The 12,397-nt window shown below is 44.7% G+C and overlaps 1 protein-coding gene across 2 annotated transcripts in view; it reads left to right on the top strand.

Moving 5' to 3' along the window:
- PCSK5 (proprotein convertase subtilisin/kexin type 5) overlaps positions 1-12,397 on the top strand; it is a 452,999-nt gene that overhangs the window by 340,744 nt on the left and 99,858 nt on the right. For both annotated transcript variants that reach the window (XM_058695668.1, XM_058695669.1), the window contains exon 21: positions 8,869-8,971. In XM_058695668.1, the coding sequence (XP_058551651.1) occupies positions 8,869-8,971 (103 nt within the window). The remainder of the gene's footprint in view (positions 1-8,868; positions 8,972-12,397) is intronic.

The following is a 12,397-nucleotide window of genomic DNA, read 5'->3' as shown; positions in this document are numbered from 1 at the left end:
ACACAGGTACTTTGGTTCACCCCGCCCCCCTTGGTTTTGATATGCATACTTGGGCTTTTTAAAAAGCACAGTTTGGTCACTCCCAATACAACATATGGCATCCCGAGTAATCAAATGCCTACCCGGTCACTAAGGGGCTGAGGCATTCTGGGTGCTGTGCTCCATTCAGACCCATCGCTAGGCAAACCAACAGATGTCTTAGAAGGCAGCATCTACTGCCTGTGAACGGGCAGTGTTAATGATGACCCAATAAAACGCTGCGTGTCAATTACCAGCTACAGCCAATTTACTAGCTACAGAGCTACCGTCTTGGGATGCAAACTCCTCCTCCTTCCAGGAGCTTCCCCTTTCTCTTAATTAGCAATTAGGCTGCAATGCTTTAGACCAGCAGGTTAGGCTTGAGGAAAGACTAAGGGAGCGCCGGGAAGGAAAGATGGAGCCAACATTTCTGCAGCCTGTGGCTGCCGAGGAAGAAAAGGAGGATAATTTGAGGACGTTCCCTCCCTTGGGGCACTGGCGTGGGGGACGGGCCAGCAGCCGTACTCTGAAGGGTTTAAGAGCAAGTAATAAACGTGGGTTAGGGAGGCTCCCTGGGTCACCATAGAAACGAAAGTGGAGGATAACAAGCCTCATCCTCATGCCTGTGTTCCAGGACCCCGACCACCACGGAGAACATTGGGTTTTAAGCTCCTCAGGGAAGGCTTTTGGGCTTTAACCGATCTGATCTGCATGCGAAAACTCCTGTTTAGTTCGAGAGCGTCGGGAAGGCTCGATGGTCCTGATAGTTTTCACCTGCCATCCTTCATCACCTCCAGAGTGAAAGGATGCGGAACAGCCCTTCGGGCTCCATAGCACAGTGCTCACTGGGGTGCACACAGGAGCTCTGTCCACCCAAGTCGTTCCCTTTCTCGGTTAGTCTGCCTCGGTGTCTCTCACCCGAGTGTGACCTGCCTCGGGTCATCGGTGATATTTTCCAAAAGGCAAATGAGTCATTCTTTCAAATGACGGTCACCCACTTGTGTCCCTGTATCTTGACCCCCAGATCCCCTTGCTGTGAACGCATCGGATAATGTACAGTTTCCCCCAGGGGAGTGGTCCCACCGCGGCCACAAGTGGTGGGGGCATTGGGATAGCATCAAACCCAAAGACTAGGGGGACTGAATGCACTAGAGAATCTGTAGAAATTCTAGGCTCCGGGCACCCGGGGGGCTCAGTCAGGTAAGCGCCCGACCCTTGATTTCGGCTCAAGTCATGATGTCGCCGACGTGGGATCAAGCCCTCTGTCGGACTCCATGCTGAGCGTGGAGCCTTCTTGAGATTCCCTCTCCCTCTCTCTCTGCCCCTCCCTTGTACGTGCATGTGCTCTGTCTCTCAAAATAAATCAATCAACTTTAAAATAAAAAATTCTAGGCTCACTTTCAGAAATAATAAAGATAGTCCACGAAATAAAGAGACCAACAAGACATTTTACACACCTCAAATGGGCAATAAATCGATTTCCATCTACCATACTGTACTTACAGGAAATATTCATGATCCCGCAGTTTGGATGAAGGGCTTTATTTATTTTATTTAATTGCAGATACTAATCACACTCACGCCTTTTGTCCCCTCTTGTGTCTGGTTTTACAACCAACTGTTGAGTGTCTTTTCAATTTTAGCATCCTTAAGCTAGAACTTAGAGGGACTTTCACAAACAGAGGCAATGCAAAATTCTCCTAATTGAGGAAAAGATATACAAGGACCAATCCATCTATACTAGATTTTCATATAAATTGGAGGAGCAGAGAGAGATTACTATAATTCTGGTTATAAATGATTTCTGAGGAGCCTGTTTATTTTGCTTTCGGACAGCAGTTAAAGCAGTATAGAAAATTCCTGTGCAGAGCGCCAATTATTTTATTCATTCAAAAATACCATTTGGGTTTCCTCTCAGGAGCTTCTAATCTAGTGGACAGACCAAACTGCTTGTAAAAATCTCAATTTGGGATAAACAGAATTGCCTTTTAATAAATACTGGCCACTTTCTCAGAGAAAATAAATTTGGAGAGTTTTTTCAATCATTGAGGAAATTTGCTCTGTACAATGTGCCGGCTCAAAGTTCACTTGTTTTCACAGTGAATTCCTTTCCGATACCCTTACCTCACCAAACGCTTCAGACCAGGCTTGTGCTCAAGGTCCATTTTTTTTTTTTTTTTTTTTTTTTTTTTTATAAATAGCAAAGCTACTTGGAACGCCAAAAAGGGAATTGAATCCATACCAGGGAAACACTGCAGAAGAGAGTCTGGACTCCGGCTAAGACATACCTGGGTCATAGCCCAACTCTGTCACTTACCTAGCCGAATTAATTTATGCAAGATGTTTCATCTCTCTGAGCCTCCGTTTCTCATTCATAAAAGGACTGTTGTCTGGATTAAACGTTATATAGAACAGAACGTAATACAGCGGGTGTCGGTGAATGGGAACTTCACTGATGTAGTGGTGATTGCTACATCACCACTACGTTCCGGTGTGTTGGCCAAAGCTTCACTTTGGATACCCCCCCCCTTTTTTTTTTTAGCAGCCTGACTGTGGTCAGGGCCCAAACAACAGTGGACACGCAAAGGATCAACTCTTTTTTTTTGTTAATTTTTTTTTTAACGTTTATTCATTTTTGAGACAGAGAGAGACAGAGCATGAACGGGGGAGGGTCAGAGAGAGAGAGGGAGACTCAGAATCCGAAGCGGGCTCCAGGCTCCAAGCCGTCGGCACAGAGCCCGATGCGGGGCTCGAACTCACGGACCGCGAGATCATGACCCGAGCCGAAGTCGGACGCCCAACCGACTGAGCCACCCGGGCGCCCCGAAAAGGATCAACTCTTAGTTAATTCCTTGCTCTTTGGACAACAAGCAGGCGGGAGGAAACCAAACCTTTGCACGTGCGTTGAATCCACAATTCACCATCCATCCTTTTTTTGCGGGGGCGCCAACCCATGGGGGCACCAGAGTAGCATTGCAGAGCATCTGAGAATTAAAAAAAACAAGGGGACCAGAAAGGAGAAGTCCGGTCGATCAGAAAAGCCTGGGTGGGAGGGAAAAGGGAAGTCACTGTTGAGAGGGCAAAATGGGACAGCGGTGGCTCCCAGACACCTCCAGGCTGTGGGAACAGACCTCTCTTTCTACCTGCTGGATGTTTAGTTTGCCTCTAGTTCCCAAAGGGAGCAACAACAACAAACAAAACAAAACAAAACCCAAGGATTCCATCAGCCAGATGTCTCCATTTTCATGAGCTTTATCCATTTATCCACTGACCTCCATTAGCACAGGACATCTCCCAAGATTCAGTTCAACACACTGGCTCTCCAAGATGGTTGGTGCTCTCTGGACACATCCCCACAGGGCAGACGATCCTGAGGTTTTGGGTTAAAATTAAGTATTGGCCTGGTAAGGAACAAACTCGGTGTATAGAATTGTTTGGGGCAAGGGGGACGGGGCAGTATCTATAAGATAAAATTTATACTTTTAACCATTATTAGTATATAGTTCTGGTCCTTATTATATTCACACCACCACTCATCCGTCTCCAGAACTTTTCCATCTTCCCCAGGTGCAATCCTGTACCCCTTAAGCAATAACTCACGTTCCCCTCCCCCTAAGCCCCTAAGAACCTCCATTCTATTTTTCTGTCCCTTTGAACCTGACCATCCCAGGTACCTTACATAAATGGAAAACACACAGCATTTGTTCTTTTGTGACTGGCTTATTTCGCTCAGCGTTAACATTTTCCAAGTCCATCCATGTCGTAGCACGTGTCAATTTCCTTCCTTTTTAAGGCTGAACAATTATGTAAACTCGTAAGCGAAGATGCTGCCGGCTCCCTGGATGGCCTCATACTTTGAGCCTGGCTATAAAATGTCACGCTCAACAAGGCTTTAAAAACTGAATTATTTCATTAGTATATAACTTGAAAGTGTTCCTGAGTATTAATTATAGCTGGTAAAAAGTAACAAGTGCATGGATTTCTTTTCATGGACACTGTCTTCACACTGTGGTATCTTAAGTTGGAAACTAGGTATTGGCATCCTTGCAAAGAAATGCCGGCACTTGGTTAGTGCCTGGGGCTGCAGAGTCTTTCGGGGAAGTCACACTCCATGATTCCCTGGCATCTGGTGACAAAGCATGTACACAGAAGCCTCCAGATAATTCAGGATCCCGAGGTTGCTCCCTGAAATAACCAGACCCAAACCAAACGGCTGATGTCTCATCAAACGTTCTTCCCGTTCTCTCTTACAAATCACCCTTGCTAAAAAGTTGTTTCACGCTCACATCGCTATCTACTTATGGGTTTATTAATTTATTTAGTATTTTTATGTCTACAATGTATGTTTTCTTAAATGCTGCAAAAAATTTGGTTCCAGTCCATAAAGGCTATTACAGAGTACACAAGAAAGCCTAGCCCTTCTGTAGGAGGAAGGAAGGTCTCCCGGCCATGTATGCGTAAAAATTATTTATTTTTTTTAATTTTTTTTAACCTTTATTTTTGAGACAGAGAGAGACAGAGCATGAACGGGGGAGGGTCAGAGAGAGGGAGACACAGAATCTGAAACAGGCTCCAGGCTCTGAGCTGTCAGCACAGAGCCCGACGCGGGGCTCGAACTCACGGACCGTGAGATCATGACCTGAGCCAAAGTCGGCCGCTTAACCGACTGAGCCACCCAGGCGCCCCTCTTGTAAATTTTTCAGTGGAGAAGTATGCCTTTCTAAGCTATGTCTTCAACTTTTGAGACATCACCTCTCCCCATGAGACACCGCTTCCTCTCTGTCCTTTGAACTATTACAGGATGAGATGAGAAAGGAACTAAAAGGGGAATGGAATTTTTGTGATCACAGTAGAAAGATAATTTGGACTGAATAATAGATGAAGACACCAGAAGGAAGAGCTTGTAGGATGAGGTGGAGAACAAAATATTGGCCCCTGAAGTCTGTGCTACAAGTGATTTTTTTCCAAGAATTTTGTATATCACGCCTGTCATAAACATTTAGTTTCATTGTGCAATGAAGACAGATGACAAGAATTTGCTGCTCTAACAACCAGAAAAAAAAAAAAAAAAGCAACTCCACTATGTCCTTGGAATCTGGCTTTTTTTGGTTTCAAATGTGCAGTGGGAAACTTGTGCCTGCAAGGGCTGGGGTTGGGGACAGTTGTTTCTGTAACTAATTGGACATCTACATAATCATAAAAATCGGGGCAGGTCCCTCGATTCTCGTCTGTTCTAAAGCCAGCACTTGCTCTAAAGTTAGGAGGCATGCAGGCTTGAGAGAGGTGCACAGCTAAGCTGTCCCACGCTGACTCACTTACATAAGCGTCAAGGTTATGAAGGTTTTCTCCATTAGATAGATAATTTGGGTCTAAGTGGTAGGAAGGAAAAACATGTTTTAAGAGTCAGTCATCAGGGAAGAAAAGTGCTTGGGAAGGTCTTAGCTTAGGGAGAACTTTTGTAGATAGGAGGATGATGGGAGATGTGAAGAAATGATTGAAGGCAAAGAGGCTGGTGGAAAACCATTGTGGGGAAAGTTCCAGAACATGAGGTGGACAGCCAACAATGGCCAGGAATAAGGTACATACCTTCCATGGAGAGGAGAGACCAGTGAACAATCAAGAGAGAGGGAGGAATTTTGGCATTGAGAGAAAGGATGCTGGAGAAACTCGGTACCTCATCAGCAAATTAGGAAGTGAGGTCACCTTCTGAGAAAGAATTTGGAATTCTGGAACTTGGGTCTTGGGAAGTTTTGGCCTAGCCCCGGTAAGAAATATAAGAGGTAACTGGAAAGGTGAATAAAAGAATGATCAAGCGGGTGAGCTAGAGTCGTAGTGGAACATTAGAAGGGTGTGAAATCTCAGACATGGGGCAGTTTCAAGTGACGATTCGATCTAAGGTGGTTGAGCAGATCAAGTACAAAGCCAAGGTATCAGTGCCACCTACTGGCTTATGGAAGCCAATGAGGAGGCAAATAAGAGTTACAGAGAATTTTAAATGTTTACAGCACTATCTGGATAACATTTGCTTGACCTAACCATGTATCCTCTGTAATTACAAAGGAGACTTTGGGTATAGAAATGGCAAAACTCTCAGAACCATCTAAATAGCATTTGATTTAGCAGAGCAAGGTGCATTTAGCTTAAAATCCTACCCTTGTGTTGCAACCAATACACCATGGAAATTAAGGTGGATGGCTATCGAGAGTTCGGAAAAACAAACCCCTGTGTCTATTCCTATAGGCGTGAATGTCAAGGTAAAGTACCAGTAGAGCGGACAGTCCGGTGTGTATGCCTTTGCTTTTCTGTTCTAGATGTTAATCTAGACTGTCCAAGGAAGTGAAAGGCTACCGGCTAGCATTTGGATTATAACGATCTCTTTTCAAATCATTCTTCTCAAAAATCCTTGAGGACCGAAGAGCAGGCTCTTTTCTGTTTGTATATGTCTAAATCTCACCTACTACCCAGCACATGGATGTTCAAAAAGTATCCATGGAACGAATGCATGAACAAATGAATAATCTATGATCCTACGTTCCTCTAGAATACACTTTCTTTGGGTTTGGAAGCCTCTGGAAACCATCCCTCACTCCTCTTCCACTCAGCACATGCCTTTGGAAAGATACATAGTGACCATCCAGCTCCGTAAACACAAATTATTAGCATTAGCAATGTAGGCAGGATCTACTCCTTCCTACCAGGTCTGCCTTTATCTTGTGAGTGTCTGGACTGATAATCACTACTCAGTTGGTTGTGGCAAAAGTCACACTGTGACAAAAGTGGGAGAGATTACAGCAAGGGCAATCATTAGGAGGTAGAATGGGGAGCCTGAATAAATAAAAGGCCATATAAACATGAGGCCTATATTGAATGAGGCAGTCTCAACTTGAAATCACCCATTCCTACTAGGCAGAAGTCCCAGCTTTTTTTCTCCCTTGGAAACCAAGCTTTCTGATGACCAAGAATGCAATTTGTCCATTTCTAATACCTTTGTGTGAATTAGCAAAAGGTGTCCCCTACAGGGGCAGAGGCAGAGACAGCCAAACCAGAGTGCGTGGCTTGGTGAGATGAACATGGGCTGGATTTCTGCTTCCACATGGCCACTGGGACAGGCACCTTGTGCAGTGAACAACCTGCACGTTTGCATTCTTTGCCCCCACTGGGTACTCACTCTTTGGGGTATTGGGCTCCCGGGAGTCACTCCTGAGCTAAGAACTATGGTTCCATTCTAAAAGTTACATATCAGGGGAGCCTGGGTGGCTCAGTCAGTTAAGCGACCGCCTTCAGCTCGGGTCATGATCTCACAGTTTACGAGTTCAAGCCCTGCGTCGGGCTCTGTGCTGATGGCTCAGAGCCTGGAACCTGCTTTGGATTCTCCCTCTGTCTCTCTGTCCCTCCCCTGCTTGTGCTCTGTCTCTGTCTCTCTCTCTCCCTCTCTCTCGAAAATAAAAAAATGAAAAGTTATGTTTTTTCTTTTAAAAAAAATCAAAAGTTACATATCAGATTCCTTGGCAACGACCGAGCAACAAAGAACAGAGTCTGGGATGTGCAGGATATGCCACATTAGATAGATAATTGCATTGCTCCGAATATGTACTTTTCCCCTTTAGTTAACAAAACTTACAGAGTAACGACATCAAAGGCTTTTTCCGTGTAGAAGGACAAAATCTCCCTGCCGCCTCATTTTCATTTTTGTGGTTAGTGCAAGGGAAGGATTTATATATCTAAGGTTACCTCACCTAGTAACCTTACCTAGTTCAGTAAAGCCATGGGACAATGCAGAGGGGTGAACTTCCTTCAATTTCTCACCAGTCAAGTCTATGTTTCCATGGCTTCAAAGCAACTACAATAAAGCAGGCAGCAAATCTTAGAGTTTCAGTGAGACTTGGTTAAACCATGCGTGAGGAACTGCTACCTCCCTATTCTGGCTGGATCTCAGATTGACAAGGTTCAGACGTACTTACAGGGGGTGGAGTGATTCTCCTGAAACCTGAAACCATGTTTTCTGTGCGTGATTGGTTTCCAAACCATACAGAGTGAGTCTTTGGATCAGACTAAAGAAACTTCTCGATTTCTTCTAGGACAGTGGGGGGAGAAGACGTTGTGTAGTGTGAGTAGAGGGTTGAGTTCAATGAGACCCATCATTGGTTTATCACTAGATTATCACCTTCAAAGAGGCTGGCTTGTCCCCACCATCTTTGCTGGGAGAGTAATTTCTTACATGTTCAGAAGAAGTTTGGGAAGCTACACGTGCTTCAGTGGAAAGGCCTCCTGTGTGTTTTTCCTTGGGAGGGATACTTTCCAAATAAGTGAAGAATTCTGTGGCTATCTCTTCATTGTTACTCTTTCAGGGTGAGATGCAGCTCACATCTGTCAAATGTTACCCAAGCTTTGACTCCCCTTCTTGACTAGTTACCATAATAACCCCAGAGTTGTGGGTGGGTCCTGCCTGTTGCTTGACTTGAACCAAGGCTGTAACGGAGGTCTCTGGGGTCCAAGCATTCTCAGCCGTTAACAGGCAAGTCAGAAGGAGCTCAGTAAAGGGGTCCTATGAGAAGCCCCCCTTGGCCTCTCTGTACTTATTTAATCCGTAACACATGTTGACTAGATCCAAAATTATGTCATTGCCTCATAACTTTTTGAGGTTCCAAATTCCAAGGCCCTTGGGAGAGGAGCAGTTGTTATTATAAGGTCAGGACTTAGGACCGGCAACTGAAGCCATCCAAGGTCTCCTCTCTGTGTTGTTTCCATTGCTTTCGGGCAGCCACGGAGCAATCTGGCCGCTCTCAGACTGACGGCCGAGGCAGCGCTGCCATGTGGAAACGAGGTAAACAATTAGGTTTTGTTCCCTAGGAGAATACATCGATGAGCATGGCCACTGCCAGATCTGTGACGCCTCGTGTGCCAAGTGCTGGGGGCCCACTCAGGAAGACTGCACTGGCTGCCCTGTCACAAGGTGAGTGGCCTTTCAGTAGCTCCTGTGGTTGGGAGCTCATGGGTGGCAGGTTGGAGAGAGGAGGCGTTTACGACCTTAAAGGCACCCCCTTGGGCCTGCAGGAAAAAGAACCAAACACCTTTCCATGACACAAAAACTCCCCACGGTCTGGCTACAGTGCACTTCTGTAACATCTTCTCTCCATGATGCCCAGTACCCCCTGCCAGAACCAGCTCCCTGGACACTAGAGAGGCTTTCATCCATGAAGACGACGGTGACTTTGACAACTACAACCCCTTCTGCACACCCATTATCTCCATCTGCTGATCAAATATCTACTCATTTTTCTAGAGTCAGTTCAAGGGTGAATTATTCTACAAAGGTATTTTGACCTCTTCGCAGAATTAACCTTCTCCTCTTTATGTTTTCCTGTGCTCTGTATACACTTCTATAAGAGCACCGGTGACATTTTAAAACGTTAAGTTACAAATCTCGGTATCTCTATAGATGGGCTGTATTTCCATAAGTCCCTTGAAATACCTTTGTATCTCCATCACCTATCACAGTGCAAGGAAAATAGTAGGCACTCGATAAATGTTTGGTAGCTGAATGGATGAGGAAATAACAAGTATTGGAATGGGACGAGGATCTCTGCTAATCCACTGGGAATTTCTAGTGGAGAGAGTTGGAAGCCTGTTTGATTTTTGGTCAACACTCCTCTGAGTGGAGCACTTAATATTTTGGCCGACTGAATGTTTGAGTGAATAGCCCCATCACCACTCTGCTAAATACGTAGGAAGCAGTCTCTCTCCAGACCAGTATGACGAGGCTGTTCCAGCATCAGGTGAATCCCTAGGATGGACATTCCCTGTTTTGGACAACAGCCATTTCATTTCATTTGTCCTCAGGACTAGAATATCCTGAGAGGGAACCGTGTGGGTTAGTCTCCCTCTTCCCCCACAGTGATCAACACATAGTAACAATTCAAGACATGTGCCTTGAATCGAATTTGATAAAGTGTGTAATCAACATCATGGGCTTGGCTTTCCAAATAGCTCCCTCAGGAGGAGAAAGAAGGAAGGCAGAGATGGAGGGAGGAAAGGGAACAGGCACACAAGAACCGCTTTAAGAACTTTCAGTGCTAACTGCGGTGACATTTTCCAAAGGTCTCTTCAAGATACCTATGCCTCTAAATATTGGGTTTGCCTTAAAGCAGTTTCAAGACATACTCTTAGGTACAGACATCATTCTGAATATGCGTCCTCTTTCTCCTAACTCCTTACCGCATCAACAGTCAAATACCACTCCATGTTTGGACATCTTTGAACTAAGGGAACTTACTAGCATTCGTTTACCAAGGCAGCTACCATTGTCCAGGATATACTGCAGGAGTCATGACTGTCTGAGGCTCATCAAAAGTGAGAAAAAAGCTCTACGACCATAACTAGCCACTTAAAAAACTGAAACCCACTGGTACACGAAAGGAGATACAGCTCCACGGCCATTGGGGTAGTCTAACTGTCTTAAGCAGCCCATGATTTAGCTCTTGGAGAAAGAAAAGCGTGTGCGTGGATCTTGAATTAAGGTGTCCTCTCAAGGAAATCTTGTTTCCCAGGAAGAATATTTCGCTCATCTCCCTGAGCACTCCATTTTGCTCATGTCTCTTCCTTGAGGAAAATAACTTGCAAATATGTGCAAGAAAGGGCATCATGTCTTGGCAATGAACTACCTCTTGTTCACCTGACTCTTGTTCACCTGCATTTTCCTAGAACAAGGATGAAGAGGAAAAAAAAACAAAACAAAACACAACTATTTTGAAAGATGATGGTGTTGACTTATTTGGGCAGCAACGTATTTTTCTCAAGTCCTTTCCAAAGCGTTTCCCTGAATGGAATCAGATCCATTCAAGATGGTCTGGAGCACCTGCTCTATGTCCAGCTCTGAGTTAGGTGCAAGGTCGACGAATACTTACAGATAGCTCAGGTAAAGAGCTCGGGAAGGCAGTTTCCAGTGGGCACAGGACACAGCAGGACAGAGAATGACAAAAAATGGATCTGACGCAAGCGTTAGGGGTAAGGAGACAAACAGAATAATCAGGACAGTGGGTTTGTCGGAGTTTCTTCCTCGCCTTAAGCTTTGGGATAGCTCTAGTCCTGGTAGAGAAAAGATCATCCCTAAAGGAGTTTTTATCTCGGAGAGGAGTGTTAATATTTAAATATGGGTTTGCTTCAAAATAATATGGCAGGGAAGCAAATTGATGGGAATATAAATATTGGCCATGTACTGAAATTGCGAGGTGAATACAGGGGGAAGGGTACTGTTACGTCTTGTATGTATACTTATTTTAAGTATGTTTACATTTTCCCTTGACACATTTTTAAAAAATAATGTAATCCTGAAGTTCAAATAACGTCCAACTTTAGGAAATCAAACTTTAGGAAGCCCTCTCTTCATATTCTAGTTCTCTCTTTACATTTCCAGAAACTCTTCGGTTTAGCATCTTAGAGACCACTGAAAATTTGCAGGAAGCGAGTGCCCCCTTCAGCACTTGCAGCAACATGCTTTCCCTTGCAAGGCCATGATCTTGATGGCCCAAGCTGGTTGGCCAACCCAGAACCGAAGGAGTTATAGACCCGATGAACTCATTAAAAGCATTAAAAGTTACTTCTGTTCTGACCCACCCTCAAATGTTTTGTTTGACCTGTTTCACTGCATTCAGGGGTAAAGAAAGACTTTTTTGGCCAGATTTCATTGCTTTAACATTAAAGAACCAAGAAATTATACTAAGGGCCCTTGTGATAGCTTATTTAGGCCAAACCAATAACCAGCAGAGAGGATCAGCTAACCCGGACGTTCCAGCTCTTCTGTTCCAATTCCATCACACGCACACGCGTGTGCACACACACACGACACACACACTTGGATGTCTAGAAAATTTAGTGCCAATATTGAGAACATTACCTCTGCCCAACTCTTTAGCACTCGGTTTTGCCAAGTCCTTCCTTTCCATAAGTGCTGTTCACTGCTCTGAAATGGTTCACTGCTTACGAAAAGGCTAAGAACATGTGTGACTTGGGAGAAGAAATGCCTCCCCTGCAGAGATTAGCTTGCCTGACTCTCTCAGAAATCCACAGATTGGATGACTGGCTGTCCTAGAGATGGCTTGAGTTGGCTTTATAGGAAATTGTCATCAGCCCCATGAAGCCCAGAGCGGGGTATCTATTCTCCTCCATTAGGGAAGATTTGTTGCTGTCAGTGAAAAAATCTGTGCCGCTTAAAATGGTACTTTTCTCAAGCTCCTTAGCAATTTTCCTTGACGAGGATGGGGGATGGAGGGGATGATGTAATTCAGTGCCTTTACCTAAGCGTGACGGTTTTCCTTCTCTTTTTAGATCTCTAAAAAGAATCACGTTCTTATATTAAAACAACAACAACAACAACAACAAA

The sequence above is a fragment of the Neofelis nebulosa genome, chromosome 12 (genome assembly GCF_028018385.1).
Source record: "Neofelis nebulosa isolate mNeoNeb1 chromosome 12, mNeoNeb1.pri, whole genome shotgun sequence".
In the NCBI taxonomy this organism is placed as follows: Eukaryota; Metazoa; Chordata; class Mammalia; order Carnivora; family Felidae; genus Neofelis; species Neofelis nebulosa.
The sequence above is the reverse complement of the archived record's forward strand: the minus strand, read 5'-3'. Positions and strand labels throughout refer to the sequence as shown.